This window comes from Eschrichtius robustus, chromosome 5 (assembly GCF_028021215.1).
Source record: "Eschrichtius robustus isolate mEscRob2 chromosome 5, mEscRob2.pri, whole genome shotgun sequence".
Taxonomy (NCBI): Eukaryota; Metazoa; Chordata; class Mammalia; order Artiodactyla; family Eschrichtiidae; genus Eschrichtius; species Eschrichtius robustus.
Window position 1 is genome coordinate 136,856,764 of NC_090828.1, and position 22,350 is coordinate 136,879,113.

The window sequence follows — 22,350 nt, forward strand, 5'->3', positions numbered from 1 at the left end:
CATACTCCTTTTGCCAAATTCCCTGGCAAACAAAATTACACTGCCTACTGGTTGGCTCTCCTAATACAAAAGCTATTCAAATAATGTTTCTTTACTAATGGTTTCTACTGTAATAGGCCTCTGAAGCAAACAGGAGGCCTGAGACTGACTACCACATTTGTATGGAGCTCAAGCCAGAGTCTCTTCCAGCCCCTCTCAGTTCTCCCGGCTGTCTATCACAACTCTCTAATAAGAAGACCTGCTTATTTTGCTCATTTGCCACAATGTTTGCCATGACTGTCTTTTCTCTGTCCCATTACTTTTTTCAATTCTTATTTGCTCCACTTTGACTATTAACTTTCCTACATTTCTGGACTTGATACACTGCTAACCAGCAAGTGCATTCTTACTAGCAAACCACAAAAAAATGATTGTATCATTATCTATGGAAATATTAACAGGACGCCTGGGAGACAGAGATGGGAAGACTTTTTTTATTGCAAACCCCTTCAAATTTTAATAATTTGAACCATGTTAATATATTATTTATTTTTAAATTATATTTTAAAAATTTTAGTGAAAATGTATAGAGTACCTACAATGTACCTTCATGGAGCTGACAATTATGGTCTACCACTGGTCTTCAGCTCTTCTTAGGTGTTTTCCTTCCTAGTAACCCTAAGAGTTTTCATTCGCCTTGAGATGCTGCTCTCTAAACAGTAACAAAACATTCCTATTCAAGAGCAAGTCAGACACCTGCTGCAATATATACATCCATGGCCAGCTCAGAGAGAATTCTATGGAAATTGCAACATGAAGAAAAGCAATCCAAAAGTACTACCTTACTAAATGCAGATATAGTGGATAAATGATTGGATATTTCAAAATAAAAATACAAGCAATACACTGATTTTTATCCCAGATATACATTTAAAATAATGTTTAATTTTCTTTGCAAATATATTTGCAGGCTAACTCAAGAGTTAATTTTTCCAAAAAATATCAAACAGAATACTTACCCTAACAACAAATACTGGACACTTTACTTTATTTGTTGACGTTCGAACAAACTTTGTTGTTACTGCATTCATAGGATTATTCAGCATCCCAATAGGTGGAACCAGCTACAAAAAAAGAAAATTGGGTTTAAAGATCACAAACAGGGCATAAACCAGGGACATGACAAGGTAATTACTTCAACATTTAAAGACAAATTCAGGACCATATAGGACTTTCAAAACACTATTATAATAGATTACAATTAGTCTATAGTAATTAAATGAAGAAAATGGAGATACAGGAAAGGTGAATGCCCATAATTACTAAATAAACAATAAAATCAAGTGCCAGATTTCCCCCAATTACTTCTCAAAGTTAACACAATTAAACACATTCATAACAAGCCAAGTTTAAAATTAACTTTCCTGTTACAGAGACTCTGAGGCAGTGCAATCTTTTGCTGGACACTGCTTTAAACCCCAAATCAAAAGTTCATCCGTCATCAGATTAAAAGGAAAATTTAAATTGAGATTTAAAAAAAAAAACCCATGGTTTACACAGATATGTTATATTATCCCTTTAGGAATGTTTTATTTTAATTATAAAAATGTAAAAAGAAAAGTCCATGTTTGAATTAGAGATCCCATAGTTCAAATGTCCAAGCAAAGAGGTTTCTATTAAGCTAGCATGACATATCTTATACTTACATCATTATAATAACCTGCATCAGGCTGAATTGCCCGCATATCTCTCTGGTCTCTTTGCCATATTCTATTCTGTTAAAAATAAATTAATTAATCAATCAATCAATTAATATATGGTCTAATTATACTCAATTTGAAACGTAAGTAAATATTTACAAAATGCAAGCTGTCGTTAAATGGGGAAAAAAGAAGACTAAAACTTTTTCATTATGTTCTAAAACATAGCTAATAGTGTGTATCTTAAGAGATTTCCCCTCTTATGACACTGACATTGCTTAGAATTTCCCTCCTTTCTTTACTCATATTATGCCCAACCAATCATCCAAGATGCTGCTGACCCCAACACATTCTCACTGACCATATCTCAGTAAACGGAAAAAGGACAAGGGGTAGACAGACATTCCCAATTCCTTCAAAATTCTCAGCACAAAACAATTCCTCTTATCTTGGTGTTGGTTTTCTTAATTCCTCCCAAACTTTCCTAGTCTAGTTTTCCAACTGAAACACCTGAAAAAGCCTAAATCTGTCTTTACCTCTGAATGAATATTTTTGCTATGTGCCTGCAACATACTAATTATGCCCAATATGCATACAGGTCTTTTAACAACTTGTCTCAGGTAATGAAAAGCAGACAAATTTTCTTCACAGGAGGCAGAGCAGACCAAAACCTGATTAACGTGGAGTTAGCAATGAAAAAAACAAATCACAGAGGCTTAAGACAAGAAAGGTTAAGACAAGTAAATAAAGAACTCAAAGGGGAGATATGTCAAGCTGACACAGGTTTAGGCAGACCCCTACACTGCCTTTCTTTGCCATGTCAGAGTTAGTTTCACCCTATAAGACTATAGTAGGCGCTCAACCCTCTAAGTAAATACAGCCCTTTTCCCTGAGGGGCTTGGAGAGTCGTGTTCTGATGCCAGTGTCTTGGACATGCAAGTCACTATTCTGAACACATGTTCTAATACAAATATTCCTATGTTGGTAGTCTCTTAACATTTCATATACACTGTGGGTTTAACAAGTGTTTTAAAGTTGGCCTAGTTGGACAAAAGTACCCTCTTCTGAAATACAGTGTGAACCTTTAGAACAAAATCTATTTTTAAGTTGGAGTCTAATAATTTCTGAGATTACTCATGTACGCAAAGAGCAAAAAAAAAAAAGTACTTTTTTTATTGAGGTGATTGGCCTCATTTGAAATTCTACTTCATCCTACTAATTCAAAAAACACAGGTATACTCATTACCCTGCATTATAAAAACTTTCTTCTTTTTAAGAAACCAAAGTTTGGTCATCTGAAGTACATTAACTGGACTTACCTCCAAATACTTAATTACAGATGGATTATAGTCTATGGTTTTTCGGTTTACTGCTTTTCTCATTCGTTTTCCATCAAAGGTAAGCTGTTGCATTGCTTGCTGCTGTGCAAAATCAGGTCGCTTATAAAATAGCTGTCGAGGTGCCTGGTGTTGGAACCTTGGCATATGGAAAAAACGAGGAGGAGAACCAATTTCTGTAGCCATGGTGATGTTTTCCTTCTAGGACACTAGGGTAAGGAAAAAGTACTGTCACTACAAATATATCAGCACTGTAACACTGCCTGAAAATATTTTTAAATGAACATTTTTTTACACTTCTTTTCCTTTTCCTAATATGCACCACTTTTAGCTTTTAGTCAACCTATTTCCAAAATGAACTATCAAATCTAATGGCAGAGACCAGTTACACATTTGAAAAAGGTCAATTCACAGAATAAATGCTAGTAAGTATTTGTTGTAAAATTTAGCCTGACGGAAGGAAAAATCACTGTTTATAACAGCTTGGGGCAATTGTGTTGTGCATGTGTGGGGTGGGTAAATTGTGGAGGGTAAGGAAGGTAAAATCATTGAGAACTGTTCACATTTTTAAAATGAAGTTTTCATTAGATGTTTGATAGTAAAACACATCATTTTATCGTAAGACCCCCATTTTATACAAGAGTAACTAAAAAATTTTAAAACCTGACATTTTGTCCTTTTAAATTTCCTAGGACTAGTGTTAAAAAGTGGAATAAACTATCTTACTTCATATGAATGCTAAAAGTATGTATATCTAATTTCAGGCTCAAAGTAACTACCACAGAAACTTATTTCTCAGTATGTGGATTTACATATTTATAAGGCAATATTAAGCTAACATCTGAAGGAAAAAAACGTTAAGAGCTTACAGTTTTTCAACTTTAGTGTTCTCCAATTAAACTTACATTCCAATAATACAAATATGCATGATTTAAAACCACATTTTCAAGCATATTTTAAAAATCAGACCATGGGAAAAAAAAAATCAGACCATGAAAAAACACATAAAGGGTGTTATAACCATTTTGGTATTTTTCTTTGAAAAAGAGGAATGATTACACTCTCCATTATTTTTCTATATTCTTACATTTGCCTTTCTTCATTCAAGACACTAAATAAAGGACCTGAAAATAAATCTGTGATTTCCTCTGGATGCAAATATTCTTAGTACTAGCTAATTCACCCATGTCCCTTTAGTATCTCCTGAAACCATTTAATAATAACAGAAAGGAAATGGGGCAGGAGGAGGGGTGGGGGTGGGGAGATAAGTCCTGACCCCCACAACACCAAAAGTAAACAGTGCAATTAAACGTGCATCTAATACATATTACTGCCACTACTCTGGAGCAATCCCAGAAGACTCCTGACAAATGTTCATCTGTAATGAGATGAGACACATTCTCAGTCTGTGTGTATATTAAATTAGAATGCATTTGCCTCAATAAGGTTGGTGAAGGAATCTGTTTATTCAGCTATCCCACGAATCCAACTAAGTTTCAGCATGCAGATTTCAATTAACAGCTTTAATTCAGATGTCTACGCCAGTAATTCTAAAAGGATGCAGCTTTGAAAAGTGTATTTTAAAATTTCTATTTTTTTCACTTTATAATCATCAAATTTCTAATTTTATTAGAATAAAGTTATCCTAATAGTCTAGTTTCTAATATCATTGATACCAAATGAGAATAAAGATTTTTACATGTATCAAAAGAGGCTTAAAAATTATTCAGCCAAAAAAACAAGGGAATGAAGTGCTGACACATGCTACAACATGGATGAATCTCAAAAACACTACTCAAGGGGCTTCCCTGGTGGCGCAGTGGTTAAGAATCCGCCTGCCAATGCAGGGGACACGGGTTCGAGCTCTGGTCCGGGAAGATCCCACATGCCGTGGAGCAACTAAGCCCATGCGCCACAACTACTGAGCTTGTGCTCTAGAGCCCGCAAGCCACAACTACTAAGCCTGAGTGCTGCAACTACTGAAGCCAGCGCGCCTAGAGCCCGTGCTCTGTAACAAGAGAAGCCACCGCAATGAGAAGCCTGCGCACCGCAACGAAGAGTAGCCCCCGCTCGCCGCAACTAGAGAAAGCCTGCGCACAGCAACAAAGACCCAACGCAGGCAAAAAAAAAAAAAAAAAATTAAAAAGGTCCAGCATGAAGAAAATGAAAAAAAAATATTCTAAATCAAAATCCAGCCCTAAAACAAGAAAACCTCCTGACAATACAGTAACCAGTCTTCATAAATGCCTTACACACTTCAGCTTCACTTCTGCAAACCACTGTAATTTGCCCAAAGTCAAAAACAGAGCCTCTTAATGGCCGTTATGAGCTGAACTGTGTCCCCCCACAAATTCGTATGTTGAAGTCCTAACTTCCAGTACCTCAGAATGTGACTGCACTTGGAGATAAAGCCCTAACCCTTGTGACTGATATCCCAATAAGAGAAGGATATTAGGACGCAGGCATGCACAGAAGGAAGGCCATGTGAAAACATGGGAAGACGAAAGCCATCTACAAGCCAAGAAGAGAGGTCTCAGAAGAAACCAACCCCCTGCTCACACCTTAATCTCAGATTTCTAACTTCCAAAACTGTGAGAAAATTAATTTCTGTTGTTTAAGCCACCCAGTCTGTGGCACTTTGTCATGGCAACCCCAGCAAACCAACACAGAGGCAGAGGCAGAGCAAAATACCTGGACCTCCTGACTCTTCTTCAACTCTTCTTCCTTTGGGTTGCCAAAAGATTTCAGCAATAATGATATAACAGCTTTCGATGACTGAAACAGCAGAAAACCTGATATATGAGGTTGAAAAATGAATGACCCAGATAGAAAAACCATTAATAAAATCATTAAAACTATCCTTTTCAGGTTTCACTCAGGACTATACTTCAAGGAACTATATATATAACCAAATACAGAAAAAGAAATAAGAGCTTTATCTTTCATAAAAATAATTACTGTAATTTCTACTCACTGAAGTACTCACACTTGAGCTATGCTAACAGAAGACAACAATTTAAACCACAAGGCAGGGCTGTCCCCACAGCATATTCATCTCATATCTGGGGTAGAGTGGGAGGGAGGGAGATAGACGGGATGGGGTGGGGAGAAGGGTGCTGTAGGCAAGACAGAAACTGAGGCAGAATGAGCATAAGTAATTTGCGTATGATTATTAAATACATACTAACAACAGAACCAAATTGCTAAGGAAAAAAATCACCTGAAACATTGAATTCATCATGTCTTTCTCATACACACAAACCTTCAATGTTTCAAGAAATCAGCACAATTTTATCAAGTGCCTACTTTTTATTACACCTAGCATAGGGTACAACATATTGTCGTGATTCACTGAATATCACTTCTAAGGTCATAGAATAGATTTTATACTTTGTGTTTTTTGGTCCCCATCTCTATTTTTGGCAAATACAAAGACTCCTGAAGTCACAAAAGTCTGCAGCATATTCTTAGCCTTCAAGCTTGCAACTACTCTCCAAAATTGGGCAGGTCATGCCACTTCTCTGCATCTGTTTTTTCAACCTGGACGACAAGTGTAATGTAGATAACTTCAAAGATCCTTTTTGCTCAAAGATATTATTTTGTATGAAATATATTATTCTTTTAGCCAATGTACTGACTAGTCTGTTGAACAAACTGGAATACCCAGACGTGTTTGTGTATGCAAATCCATACAAGCATTATAATTCTGCTTCTTGTCCCAACTATTACAAAATAACCTTTTATAATCTTAGTCATGTGATACTACCAAGGTTATAAATGAAGATAGGGAAAAAACCACAAATGCTTTTTTTTTTTTTAACAGCTTTACTGGGATGTAATTTACATACCATAATTTCAACGCTTTAATGTATACAATTCAGTGGTTCTTAGTGTAACCACTAAAAGACTTGTGTAACCATCACAACATCCAATTTTAGATTTCTGTCCCCCCACAAAAAAAAACCCATTACACATTAACAATGTTTTCTCATTCTCCTCAACCCTCTCAGTCCTAGGCAATCACCAATCTACTTTCTGTCTCTACAAATTTGCTCTTCTGGGCATTTCATATAAATGGGACCATACAATATGTGATCTTTTGTGAGTGGCTGCTTTTACTTTATATCATGCTTTCATGGTTCATCCATGTTGTAACATGGATCAATATTTCATTCCTTTTTATAGCTGAGTGCTATTCTATTGTACAGATATTCCACATTTTGTTTATTCATTTGTCAGACTGACATTTGAATTTTTTCCACCTTTTGTTTGTATAAACATGCTTCTGTGAACATTCACGTACAAGCTTTTGTGTAGACCTAAGTTTTTATTTCTGTTAGGTATATATTTAGTAGTGGAACTGCTGGGTCATAGGGTAACTCTTCGTTTAACATTTGGAGGAACTGTCAAGCTGTTTTGCAAAATGGCCACCCATTTTACATTCCCACCAACAATGTATGTGGGTTTCAACCTCTTGTCTTTTAGCCTAGCATGTCATCTATGCTGGAAAACATGTAGTTGAGAAGATGAGTATTTTACTGTTCAGTTGAGTGTTCTGTAGACATTTATTAGGTCTTGATAATTCATAGTGTTGTCCAAGTCTTCTGTATCCTTGTTGATCTGCCTAATTGTTCTATCCATTATTGACCGTGGAGTACTGAAGCCTCTACTTAATGTTGTGGAATTACCTATTTCTTCCTTCAATTCTTCGTGTATTTTGCTATTTTCTTCTCCATGTATTTTGGTTTTATCTTATTCAGGACACATATGTTAATAATTTTTGTATCTTCCCTTTTTTATCATAAAATGTCCCTTTTCATATCTAGTAATTTTTTGTTTGTTTTAAAGTCTATTTTTTCTGGTATTAGTATAGCCACTTCAGCATGCTTATGGTTGCTATTTGCATGATGTATATTTTTTCATCCTTTTACTTTGTACACATTAGACCTGTGAATCCAAGGAGCGTCTCCTACAGAAAACATTTTTTTAAACCCAGTTTGACAATATATGACTTTTGATTGTATTGTTTAATTCCTTACATTTAGTTTTTATTATTGATACGGTAGGATTTATTTATGTTTAACATTTTACCTTTGGTTTTCTACATGTGTCATGTTTTTGTTTTTTGTTACTGTTGTTGTTCCTCCATTTTCCTTTTTTTTTTTACATCATATTAATTTTATGATTAATAACATGATTGTCATGTTCTACCAAATAAACAAACAGACAACTTTTACATATGAATTGCCATTACAGCAAATCTCTAGATCACTTTGGGAAGAATTGATATATTTAAAATACTGATAGTCATTATTTACAAAGATATCTTTTTTTTAACATCTTTATTGGAGTATAATTGCTTTACAATGGTGTGTTAGTTTCTGCTTTATAACAAAGTGAATCAGTTATATATATACATATGTTCCCGTATCTCTTCCCTCTTGCATCTCCCTCCCTTCCACCCTCCCTATCCCACCCCTCTAGGTGGTCACAAAGCACCAAGCTGATCTTCCTGTGCTATGCAGCTGCTTCCCACTAGCTATCTATTTTATGTTTGGTAGTGTATATATGTCCATGCCACTCTCTGTGTCACAGCTTACCCTTCCCCCTCCCCATATCCTCAAGTCCATTCTCTAGTAGGTCTGTGTCTTTATTCCCGTCTTGCCCCTAGGTTCTTCATGACCTTTTTTTTTTTTTCTTAGATTCCAAATATATGTGTTAGCATACGGTATTTGTTTTTCTCTTTCTGACTTACTTCACTCTGTATGACAGACTCTAGGTCCATCCACCTCACTACAAATAACTCCATTTTGTTTCTTTTTATAGCTGAGTAATATTCCATTGTATACATGTGCCACATCTTCTTTATCCATTCATCTGATGATGGACACTTAGGTTGCTTCCATGTCCTGGCTCTTGTAAACAGAGCTGCAATCAACATTTTGGTACATGACTCTTTTTGAATTATGGTTTTCTCAGGGTATATGCCCAGTAGTGCGATTGCTGGGTCGTATGGTAGTTCTATTTTTAGTTTTTTAAGGAACCTCCATACTGTTCTCCATAGTGGTTGTATCAATTTACATTCCCACCAACAGTGCAAGAGGGTTCCCTTTTTTCCACACCCTCTCCAGCATTTATTGTTTGTAGATTCTTTGATGATGGCCATTCTGACCAGTGAACCACAAATGCTTTTCTTAAAGAAAAGTCATTACAAGTTTCACATTGTAGAATTGTGCTAAACAATAACTCATTTTATTGAACCTAACTTCTAATTAAAGTAATAAAAACTCTATACTAGTAGTAACACAAGCTCAAAAATTAGAACAATAACAGAATGAACAGAAAGAGATTTATGAGAGATGTAAGACTTAAATTGAAAATTATATAGCAAAACTTATTAATAATGAGCAGGCACCACCAAATTCACTGAGGCAGTTACTAGTTACTAGCTATGAATACATAAACTTAGGAACTGTTGAATTTGTTGAAAAATCCCTGTGACATGGGGAAGCATAACAAGAAATGTAATTCATTTCAAGAAGTAATCAGTGAGCACTAACTACTTGACAGGCTAAAGACAGAGACACACATAAAGTCTGTCCTCAAGACTGACAGTTTATCAGAACAGAAGAGCTCATAAAGAAAGCAATGTGAGAATACTACTACATTGAGAATCTACTATACTTGTTTACCAGGAACTATTCATAGGCAATAGGGATATAACACAGGATATGCTTACTGCACAATTCAGCCTCAAGAAGTTTAAATTCAGGGTGGGGTGGGGGAAGGTTGGAGGAAAAGACAGGAAAGAAACAAAAATAAGTAACCTTCATTCATTCAGCACACCACATCCCGAATAATCTTTTCCCCAACCAAACATAATCCAAAATAATCTTCCCCAAGCAAACATTTCTGACTCCCTGAGAAAAATTTTACCATCACAGCCAATCTCCAACTAAAACACAGGGGGAAAGGTGTACAGTTGACTCTTGAACAATGCGGGGTTAACCTGAGTATAACTTATAGTCAGCCCTCCATATCCACGGTCCTTCGCAACTTCAGAGTCAACCATCAAATGGACCATGCAGTACTGTAGTATTTACTATTGAAAATCATTTGTGTCTAAGTGGACCTGCACAGATCAAACCCACATTGGTCAAGGGTCAAATGTATTTTTTATTGGAAAATAACACTGCTAAACCTTAACTAATTCCACAAATTCAATCCAAAATGAATTTACTAAATGCTTCACACAATTGAATAAAAATATCTTTACGATTCAGGAGGGTAGAACTGAAAAGAAACCTCCATGGCCTGAAAGTTCATCAATTGCTCTGAAGTAGTGCTTTTCCTTTAAACCATAAGTCATATCCTATTGGTGGTTCCTAAAATCAATGTGGCTGACAACTAGCATTACTTTAATAATTTAAAAAATAGGACAAGACTGAACCACAGATTTTAAAGGAAAGAACTGCTTCTTAAAACTTGTTTTGGTTGTACATGTGTGTACACTAGGTCACAATGTAAAAAAGTATTTCCTTCCTGTTAATTTGTCAAAAGTGAAAGCAAATGGCTTAATGTTAACAAACCGTTCAGTGAAAACCAGAGTTTCTTATTTATGCTATCTTCTGCTTATGATGACTTAATTTCTGCTGCCACTGAGAATCCATAGCCAAAGAAGTTCAAATACAGCATCTGTCTAGTGTGGGTACAATGCCTGCTACAGTAGCTATGGCACCAGAATCTGGTCGGACTATGAAATATAACAATTCTTACCGTGTCAACCACTAATCAGAGCTTTCTGATCAGCACATGAAAGCTTGTTTCCCCAAACTGAGAGGAAAGAATTCTAACCGAAAGCAAACTACTGATGCATTAAATAGCTAGGATAGCAAGTACAATTACTGAAGGGCTTTTAAAAATAACAGAAGATTTTAAGATCACCACCCTCATTAACACAAACCTGGTCCCCTAGGTCAGAACCTCAGCCTAGGAACCTCTACTGAAGATTATCACCAGACCATTAGGCCCTGAGATGGATAGTCTACCCTAAAAGAGATCTGATACCTCATCTGCCATAGAACTTTGAGGGGATCTACACGAGTGGTAAAAAAGGCCAATAACAAAGTGATCAATATGTTCTCTCTTCAATGTCCAATCACTGATAAATATGAATCCTGAACAAATCAGGAGACATTATGTTGAGACCATTCCATCTTCTAAAGAATAAACTAGAAGGCAATTGTTTAAATAAGTAGTTTTTAAAAGTTCACGATTCTGTATCTTGTTGATGACTAAATCTGACATTAAAGATCAACTTTACTTAACTCTCAGTGTAGGAGTTTTCCAACTTTTATTGCTTTCAGCCTCAGATTTACCTGCGTAATTCTTTGTAACTTGCGGTAAGCAGCTTTGGTTGTATACTTAGGTACAAGGGTACTGAAACATTTTAGTGGACACTGCACTCAACCAGTTTAATACATGTTACCTGATACTGTATTTGGGCTTTTACATTCAGTTTTCTGTGCCATTTCAAAAGCTAACTTTAATATTTAATGGACATGTGACCACAAATCTGACTGTCTACTCAATTGGAAAGTAACAACTCAATATTTCAAAAGTGTGATTCTGGGATAAGGAACCTGTACCATCAACGGTTTTCAATGGAGATAAAGTCAGTGGTTATTGGATATGTTTATTTCCCCTTGTCATTAGCATACAAAGAGGGTTTTCCATTCTTACACTTTTCAAACTGCACTGTAATTTATCAACTGTCTAAACCAATAAAAACTGGACAAACCAATTCTCACTGGATTAGTGAACTGCCTTTGTAAAAGTAAACAAAAACCATGCCCAATTTAGATAAGGTAAGTAATCATAAAGTGACCTCCTAAATTAAAGATAAGGAATTCAAAGATTCCAGTGTGAGTTGAAGTCAGCAGTTCCTAAGGCCAGACTTTAAGGGTCTCATCTTCATTCTGATTTAACAGTATGGGATATGAACTGGGCAGCAGAGAGTTTTAAAAGCTCCCAGGTGATACCTTAGTGTGGCAAAATTTGGGAACCACTGGACAAAGTAACTTGGATAGCTTACTTCTGAAACAGGTTTTTTTTTTTTTTTAGCTGCACCCTGCGGCTTGTGGGATCTTAGTTCCCCGACCAGGGATCGAACCCCGGCCACAGCAGTGAAAGCACCATGTCCTAACCACTGGACCACCAAGGAATTCAATGAAAGTTTCTTTATAGCAGCAAATTCTTAAACTTTTTATTTCAGGACCCCTTTACTCTTAAAAATTGAGGATTTCCCCCCAATTTTTGTTAATTGTGGTATTTATATACATAGATACTTGCCATATTAGAAATTAAAACAGAAAAATCCAAAGTATTTATTAATTTAATTTAGAATGATGATAAACCTATTATAATAACTATTTTCCCTTCACCAGAAACAACTAGTGAGAGACTGGCATTGTTTTTTACATTTTTGCAAATCTCCTTAATGTCTAGCTTAACTGAAAACAGCTGGATTCTCATGTCTGCTTCTGCATTCAATCTGCTGCAATATGTTATTATTTAGGTTAGAGTACATGAAAAATATCTGGACCCACAGAGATATACATTCGGAAAAAGGAAGATTATTTTAATAGCCTCAGAAAATTAGGAGTATTCTTTGATATTCCAACAAAACTTGACAAGTGATAGTTTATTAAATATTAACTGTAATGCAGCCTCTGAAATCACATCAATAAGCTTTCTGTACTCTATTATATTAAAATACACTGGTTTATTTTGCACTTTGGAACTTTAAACCATGATTTTTCAACACCATGCACTGATCACTTGGAAAACACTGGTTCCACAAAATCAGGCATTTCATCTAACTGTCACACTTCTTATAAAACATGTAATAATCACTTTTATTAAAATCAGCATTGATCTCATCATAAGTACTATTAATTACTGGGAATCTCAACCTCACAGACACAAGTTTTCGAAAACTCTAATTCTTGCTTGAAAACTCAATTTTTATCACTGGCAACAAACACTAACAGTTGCTTTCCTTGAAGCAACAGTCTACTTACATTCATCTTCAAGAAAAATATTTAACATATACTCAAGAAGTCTGAATGCCATAGCCTGTCATTCTTTTCATTTAAATTTATTTAATATTTTTATATACTTTTAAAAATTACAGTTGATTTACAATATTGTGTTAACTTCTGCTGTAAAGCAAAGTGATTGAGTTATACATATGTATACATTTTTTTGTATATTCTTTTCCATTATGGTTTATCACAAGATATCGAATCTAGTTCTCTGTGCTATACTGTAGGACCTTGTTGTTTGTCAATTCTACATGTAATGGTTTGCATCTGCTAACCCCAAACTCCCACTCCATCTCTCCCCCTCCCCTCCTCCCCCTCTGGCAACCACAAGTCTGTTCTCTATGTCTGTGAATCTGTTTCTGTTTCATAGGTAAGTTCAATTGTGTCATATTTTAGATTCCACACACGATAACATACGGTATTTGTCTTTCTCCTTCTGATTTACTTCACTTAATATGATAATCTCTAAGTCCATCCATACTGCTGCAAATGGCATTATTTCATTCTTTTTTATGGCTGAGTAGCATTCCATTGTATATATGTACCACATCATCTTCATCCATTCATCTGTCGATGGACATTTAGGTTGCTTCCATGTCTTGGCTATTGTGAATAGTGCTGCTATGAACATAAGGGTGCATGTACCTTTTGAATTATAATTTTAACTGGATACATGCCGAGGGGTGGGATTGCTGGATCATATGGCAACTCTATTTTTAGTTTTTTGAGGACCCTCCATACTGTTTTCCATAGTGGCTGCACCAATTTACATTCCCACCAAAGGTGTAGGAGGGTTCCCTTTTCTCCACACTCTCCAGCATTTGTTATTTGTAGATGTTTTAATGATGGCCATTCTGACCGGTGTGAGGTGATACCTCATTGTAGTTTTGATTTGCATTTCTCTAATAATTAGCGATGTTGAGCATCTTTTCATGTGCCTGTTGGCCGTCTGTATGTCTTCTTTGGAGAAATGTCTATTTAAGTTTTCTGCCCATTTTTCAATTGGGTTTCTTTTTGTTGTTGAGTTGTATGAGCTGTTTGTATATTTTGGAAATTAATCCCTTGTCGGTCACATAGTTTACAAATATTTTCTCCCATTCCATAGGTTGTCTTTTTGTTTTGTTTCCTTTGCTGTGCAAAAGCTTGTAAGTTTGATGAGGTCACATTTGTTTATTTTGCTTTTATTTCTATTGCCTTGGGTGACTGACCTAAGAGAACACTGATACAATTTATGTTGAAGAATGTTTTGCCTATGTTCTCTTTTAGGAGATTACGGTGCCATGTCTTATACTTAAGGCTTTAAGCCATTTTGAATTTATTTTTGTGTATGGTGTGAGGGTGTGTTCTAACTTTATTCACTTACATGCAGCTGTCTGACTTTCCCAACACCACTTGCTGTAGAGACTATCTTTCTCCCATTGTATGTACTTGCCTCCTCTGACGAAAATTAACTGACCTTAGTTGTGTGGGTTTGTTTCTGAGTGGTCTTTTCTGTTTCATTGATCCAGATATCTGTTTTTGTGCCAATACCATGCTGTTTTGATTGCTGTAGCTTTGTAGTAGTCTCTGAAGTCTGGGAGGGTTATCCCTCCTGCTTTGTTCTTTTTCCTCAGGATTGCTTTGGCAATTCTGGGTCTTTTATGGTTCCATATAAACTTTAGGATTATTTGTTCTAGTTCTGTGAAAATGTAATGGGTAATTTGATAGGGATCACACTGAATCTGTAGATTGCTTTGGGCAGTATGGCCATTTTAACAATATTAATTCTTCCAATCCAAGAGCATGGGCTATCTTTCTATTTCTTTGAATCATCTTCAATTTCCTTTATTAGTTTTATAGTCCTCAGCATATAAGTCGTTCACCTCCTTGGGCAGGTTTATTCCTATACACTTTTATCTTCTAAAGCAGTTCTAGGTCCACAGCAAAAGTGAGCAGAAGGCACAGAGTTCCTGCGCATAGTCCCCCTCCCTCACAACATTCAGCATCAGACTGAAAGTTAAAATCAGTGTACCAATATTAACACATCACTATCACCCAAAGCCCAAAGTTTATATAAGGGTTCACTCTCGGTGTTGTACATCCCATGGGTTTTGAAAAATGTATTCAGATTGACTTCTTTCACACAGCAGTATGTATTTAAAGTCCCTCCAGGTCTTTTCCACAACAGCTTAGCTCATTTCTTTTTAGCACTGACTAACATTCCATTGTCTGGATGTACCGCTCTTTGTTTATCCACTCACCTATAAAGTATATCTTGGTTACCTAAGTTTTGGCAATTAGTAATAAAGTTACTATAAACATTCACATGCAGGTTTTTTCTATGAATTTATCTTCAACTAATTTGGTTAAACACCAAGAAGTGCGATTACTGGATCCTCTGGTAAGAGTACACTTCATTTTGGGACTTCCCTGGTGGTCCAGTGGTTAAGACTCCACACTTCCAGTAGGGGACCTGGGTTCAATCCCTGGTCAGGGAACTAGATCCCACATGCCACAACTAAGACCCAGCACAGCCAAATAAATAAATAAATATTTTTAGAAAAGAGTATACTTCATTTTGTAAAAAACTAACAAACTGTCCAAAGTGGCTGCACCATTTTGCATTTCCACCAGCAATGAATGAGACTTTGTGTTGCTCCACAGCCTCACCAGCATTTGGTGATGTCAGTGTTTTGGATTTTAGACATTCTAACAGGTGTGCAGTGGTATCTCGTTGTTTTAATTTGCAATTCCCTAATGATGTATGATGCTGGGCATCTTTCCATATTTGTATTTGTCACCTGTATATCTTCCTTGGAGAGGTGTCTGTTCAGATCTTTTGCCCGTTTTTTAAACTGAGTTCTACATTTTCTTATTGTTAAGTTTTAAGAGTTCTCTGCATATCCTGGGTAACAGTCTTTTATCAGATATGTCTTCTGCAAATATCTTCTCTCAGTCTGTGGCTTATCTTCTCATACTCTTGATTAATTTATTTTTAAAGTTACATGCAAGGGACTTCCCTGGTGGTTCAGTGGTTAAGAATCCGCCTGCCAATGCAGGGGACATGGGTTCGAGCCCTGCTCCGGGAAGACCCCACATGCCACGGAGCAACTAAGCCCTTGTGCCACAACTACTGAAGCCTGTGCTCTAGAGCCAGCGTGCCAAACTATTGAAGGCTGAGCACCTAGAGCCCATGCTCCACAACAAGAGAAACCACCGAAGTGAGAAGCCCACGCACCACAACAAAGAGTAGCCCCCGCTCGCCGCAACTAGAGAAAGTCCACGCACAGCAACGAAGACCCAACGCAGCCAAAAATAAATTTATTTAAAAAATAAAATAAAATAAATAAAACATACCTGTAAAAAAAAAAGCTAAGTGCAGCAAAATTCACTTTTTGGTATATGTTTCTAAGTTTTAACAAATGCATAGAATCATGGAACAATCAAGATGTAGAACAGTTCCACCACCCCCATATATTCCTTCACACTGGCCCGCTGTTACAGATCTCCTACCACTACTCCTAGCCCTTGGCAACCATTGATCTGTTTCCTATCCCTGTAATTGTGTGTTGTTGTTTTTTTTTTTTGGCCGCTAGGTACGGCATGCAGGATCTAACCTGCGACCCCTGCAGTGGAAGCGTGGAGTCTTAACCACTGGACCACCAGGGAAGTCCCCTCATCATTGTAGTTTCTGTCTTTTACAGAATGTCATATAAATAGAATCATACATTGTATATAGACTTTTAAGTCTGGTATTTTCTATTCAGCATAATACTTTCGAGATTCGCCAACGCTATTGCAAATTCCTTTTTTTACTGTTGAATTCTATAGACATACCACAACTGTTTATCCATTTACCAATTCAGGAACATTTGGATTTTTTGCCGTGCTTGGCAATTTGAACAAAATTGCTATAAACATTCACATGTAGTTTTTGTGTGACGTAACTTTTCATTTTTCATGGGTAAATATCTAGGATTGAAACTGCTGGGTCATGTTAAGTTTATGTTTAACTTTATGGAAAGCAGCCAAACTGTTTCCCAAAGTGGCTGTACCATTTTGCATTCCCAACAGCAATGCATAAAAGTTCCAGTTGCTCTACATCCTCACTTATACTTGGTATAGTCTACTAGGCGGAGGACATGGTTGTTTGTTTTGCTTTTCAGTCATTCTAATAGTAGAGAAGTAGTATCTTGTTGAGGTTTAATTTGCATTTCCCTAGTGACTAATGATGTAGAAGTCTCTTCAGATACTTATTTGTCACACATGTATCTTTGCCAGCAAAGCTTCTTTTCAAATCTTTTGCCTATTTTTAAATTGGATTTTCGTTTTTTGGGCCATGCCACATGGCTTGCGGGATCTTAGTTCCCTGACCAGGGATTGAACCGAAGCCCTTGGCATTGAGAGCGTGGAGCCCTAATCACTGGACTGCCAGGGAACTCCCTCTGGTTATTTTCTTACTGTTGCGTTCTGAGAGTTCCTTCCATAATCTACACACAAAACCTTTATCAGATATGTGATTTGCGAATATTTTCTCTCAGTCTGTCACTTCTTTTCATTCTCTTCACCATTTCTTTCAGAGTAGAAGTTTTTCATCTTAATGCAATCAAACTTATCAACTGATTTCCTGCTTTCGATTATATCTAAGAAGTCTCTATCTAAGCCAAGGCTACAAAGATTTTCTCCTGTCTTCTCCTCTGTCAATTTTATTGTTTTACGTTTTCCAATTGTACTGTAAACAATTATAAAAAAGACTCATCTTTTTTCTATTGAATTGTCTTTCACATTTTGTGGGGGGTCTACCTCAATATCTTGATTACCGTAACTGTAAAGAATATCTTGAAATCAGCCAGATCTCACATCAGATTCTCCAACTATGCTGTTCTTTATCAAGTGTTTTAGCAATCTGTGCTCCTTTGCCATTCTCTGATTTTTAAAAGCAGCTTATCATTGATTACCTACAAAAAATCTTTCTGGGATTCTGATCTGGTGGATCAATTTGAGGAGAAATTACACCTTAATGTTTAGTCTTTAAAACCACAAAAAGGTAAATTCTCTACAATTCCTTGGGCCTTCCTTAATTTCTTTGATCAGTTTTGTAGTTTTCGGATCACAGATCCTGTACACATTTTGCTAGACTTATATCTATTTTTTGGTGCTTTTTAAATGGTACCATTTCTTACATATTTCCATTGCTATAATTCCAATTAATTGTATTTCCATACTGAAATACAATTAATTGTATACATTGTCTATATAACCTGAAATCTTGCTAAACTCACTTATTAGTTCTAGAAGCTTTCCTGTAGACTTCTTGGGGTTTTCTGCACAATCATGTTATTTGCAAATAGGGGCAATTTTATTTCTTCCTTTCTGTTCTAAAAGCCCTTTGTATTTCTTTTTCTTGCCTTATTGCAGTGTTCTTAATTTTAGGGGAAAAAGCAATGTCTTTCACTATTAAGTATTCACTATTAAATATGACATTAGCTATAGACTTTTATAGATGCCCTTCATGAGTGAAAGAAAATCCCTTCCATTCCTAGTTTGTAAGAATTTTTAGCATGAAAGTATGAAGAACTGTATCAAATGCTTATTCTCTATCTACAAAGACTAGTATATTAATATGGTAAATTACCCCAACTGATTTTCAAATGTTGAACAGCCTTTCATTTCCAGAATAAACCGCATTTATTGTGACGTATTATATACATTTTATGATTAGCTGTATTTGATACAGTCACTAATATTTTGTAACTCTTCCATCCATGTTCGTGAGGAGTATTGGTATAGTTTTACTTTCTTGTATATCTTTATCTGGTTTTGTATCAAGCCTCATATACTGAGTTGAGAAGTATTTCTTCTAATATCTCCTGGAAGAGACTATACAGAACTTGCATTATTTCCTCTTTTTTTTTGGCTGAGCAGCATGTGGGATCTTAGTTCCCTGACCAGGGATCAAACCCATGTCCCCTGCAGTGGAAGCACGGAGACTTAACCACTGGACCGCCAGGGAACTCCCATGTATATTATTTCCTCCTTACGTGTTTGGTAAACGTCACCTGTGAAACCATCTGAACATCAAGTTTCTTCTTTTGAAAGGATTTTAACTATGAAATCAGTTTCTTTAAAAGATACAGGGGCTTCACAGGTGGCGCAGTGGTTGAGAATCTGCCTGCCAATGCAGAGGACATGGGTTCGAGCCCTGGTCTGGGAAGATCCCACATGCCGCGGAGCGGCTGGGCCCGTGAGCCACAACTACTGAGCCTGCGCATCTGGAGCCTGTGCTCCGCAGCCGGAGAGGCCGCGATAGTGAGAGGCCCGCGCACCGCGATGAAGAGTGGCCCCCACTTGCCGCAGCTGGAGGAAGCCCTCGCGCAGAAAGGAAGACCCAACACAGCAAAAATAAATAAATAAATAAATAAATAATTTTAAAAAAATAAAAAAATAAAAAATAAAATAAAATTAAAAAAAAGATATAGGACTGGGACTTCCCTGGCGGTCCAGTGGTTAAGACTCTGTGCTTCCAACGCAGGGGGCGCAGGTTCAATCCCTGGTCAGGGAACTAGGATCCCACATGCCACGGAGCCAAAAAAAACAAAAAAAGAGAGGGACTTCCCTAGTGGTCCAGTGGTAAATAATCCACCTGCCAATGCAGGAGACACGGGTTCAATCCCTGGTTGGGGAACTAAGATCCCACATGCCGTGGGGGCAATTAAGCCTGCACACCACAATGAAGAGCCCTCACCGCAATGAAAGATCCCGTGTGCCTCAACAAAGATCCTGCATGCCACAACTAAGACCTGACACAGCCAAAAAAAAAAAAAAAAAAGAGCGAGAGAGAGACAGGACTATTCAGGTTATCTATTTCTTCTTGAGTGACTTTTAGTAGTTTGTGTTGTTGCAGGAATTGTTCATTTTCACTCAAGTTATTAAATTTTAGAGCACAGAATTTTCATATTATTCCCTTATTATAATTTTAACGTCTGTAAGCTGTGTAGTGATAGCCCTTCTTTCATTCCTGATGGTTAATTTGGGCGCCTCCTTCTCTATACTCTCCCCACCTCTCTCTGAACAGTCTGTCATTCTTTTAAGTAAAAAATGGGTTCCATAAAAATAAGTGAGTATTATCATTACATAATTGTCCCTCAAGAGAAATGACATACTTTTGTAAGTGAGAAAAAGCACTTTATCTACACTTCCCATTTCATCACACCGTACGTATTTGTCTCCTCAGGCTGCCGTTAACAAACTATCACAGACTGAAAGACTGATTAAACAACAGAAATTTATTTTCTCACAGTTCTAGAAGCTGAAAATCTGAAATCACGGTACCAGCATAGTCAAGTTCTGGTGACAGCTCTCTTCCTGGCTTGCCGATGTCCACCTTCTTGCTGTGTCCTCATAGGGCAGACAGAAAGAAACAGCAAGTTCTCTGGTGTCTCTTCTTATAAAGACACTAATCCCATCATGAAGACCCTACCTTCATGATTTCATCTAAACCTAATTATCTCCCAAAGGCCCCATCTCCAAATCCTATCACTGGGAGTTAGTGTTGCAACATACAATTCTCACAGGGACACAATTCTGTCCACAGTACACTACACTGTATTTTAAAACACACATTCAAGTTTTAACATTTAAATAAATTAATTATTTTTACTGCTTGTCAATGACATTCTTTTTTTTTTTTTAATAAACAGATACTCATTTTTAATTATTTATTCATTTTTTATTTTTGGCTGTGTTGGGTCTTCGTTTCTGTGTGAGGGCTTTCTCCAGTTACGGCGAGCAGGGGCCACCCTTCATCGCGGTGCGCGGGCCTCTATCATGGCCTCTCTTGTTGCGGAGCACAGGCTCCAGATGAGCAGGCTCAGCAGTTGTGGCTCACGGGCCTAGTTGCTCCGCGGCATGTGGGATCTTCCCAGACCAGGGCTCAAACCCATGTCCCCTGCATCAGCAGGCAGATTCTCAACCACTGCACCACCAGGGAAGCCCCAATGACATTCTTAAGTAAAATGCTTTTTTCATTTTAACTACCAGTGTGAGGTGACAGTAAACATACAATGACTACTAACACAGTTGGTACCACTGCCTTGAATCATGTTAAGGAGCCAGCATTTTTATCCATTATTGCTTTTATACCATAAGTGCAAATGCCAACACAGTAAAAAAGCCTAATAATATCTTAGCATTATTATAAAAATAGTCCTGGTCTCACCTTGAGAATTCTCCACTGCCTTACAAAGTTAAGTTCAAATAACTACCACAGAAAAAATTTTTACAAACTGCAAAATTTATTAGGAATTTAAGATATTCACATAGTATTCACAATAGATACAACTAATGTTAAAAACTTGATCCATTCCTAAATCTTCCAAATTCACTGATGAAAATAATCAAGCTATGCTTTCATTTGATGAAGTAAACCTTAGAAGGAAATACAAAGTTCTATAGGACCTAAAAAAGAAGAAACTACCTTGGTTGGCTATCTTGGTTGTGATAAAATAAACAAAAAAATAAATAAAGCAGGCCATTTGTAAGCTATAAGCACACTCATGTTTTTATAGGATTATATTACTTACAGACAGATACACCAGAAATATTACCAGTGATGACCTCAGAAAGGGAATTAGATGACTTAGGACAAGAAATTTAGTTTATGTTCTCTTCCAGTTTTATAGGGTCATGTCTTATATTTAGATCTTTAAGCCATTTTTAGTTTATTTGTGTATATGATGTGATGGAATGTTCTAATTTCATTGTTTCACACATAGCTGTCCAGCTTTCCCAACACCACTTGAAGAGACTGTCTTTTCTCCATTGTATAGTCTAGCCTCCTTTGTCATAGATTAATTGACCACAGGTGCATGTGTTTATTTCTCGGCTCTATTCTGTTCCATTGACCTATGTATGTGTTTTTGTGCCAATACCATGCTGTTTTGATTACTGTAGCTTTGTAACATAGTCTTAAGTCTGGAAAAGTTAGACCTCTAGCTTTGTTCTTTTTTCTCAGGATGACTTTGGCAATTCTGGGTCTTTTGTGGTCCCATATAATAATCCCATCTAGGATCATTTGTTCTAGTCCTGTGGAAAGTGTCACTGATATTCTGATAGGGATTACACTAAATCTGTAGATTGCTTTGGGTAGTATGGCCATTTTAACAATATTAATTCTTCCAATCCAGGAACAAAGAATATCTTTCCATTTCTTTGAATCATCTTCAATTTCCTTCAACAGTGTTTTATAGT

General features: G+C 36.7%; 1 protein-coding gene across 3 annotated transcripts in view; it reads right to left on the bottom strand.

Annotated features, from left to right (window-relative positions):
• The window catches only part of WDR33 (WD repeat domain 33), a 99,756-nt gene that overhangs the window by 56,239 nt on the left and 21,167 nt on the right, over nucleotides 1-22,350 (bottom strand). For 2 of the 3 annotated variants that reach the window (XM_068545309.1, XM_068545311.1), the window contains exons 2-4: nucleotides 2,999-3,225; nucleotides 1,686-1,754; nucleotides 999-1,103 (exon numbers count right to left, since the gene is read on the bottom strand). In XM_068545309.1, the coding sequence (XP_068401410.1) occupies nucleotides 999-1,103; nucleotides 1,686-1,754; nucleotides 2,999-3,202 (378 nt within the window). In that variant the 5' untranslated portion in view covers nucleotides 3,203-3,225. Of the gene's footprint in view, nucleotides 1-998; nucleotides 1,104-1,685; nucleotides 1,755-2,998; nucleotides 3,226-5,707; nucleotides 5,792-22,350 lie in introns of all 3 variants that reach the window. The other variant, XM_068545310.1, reaches the window with a different exon arrangement.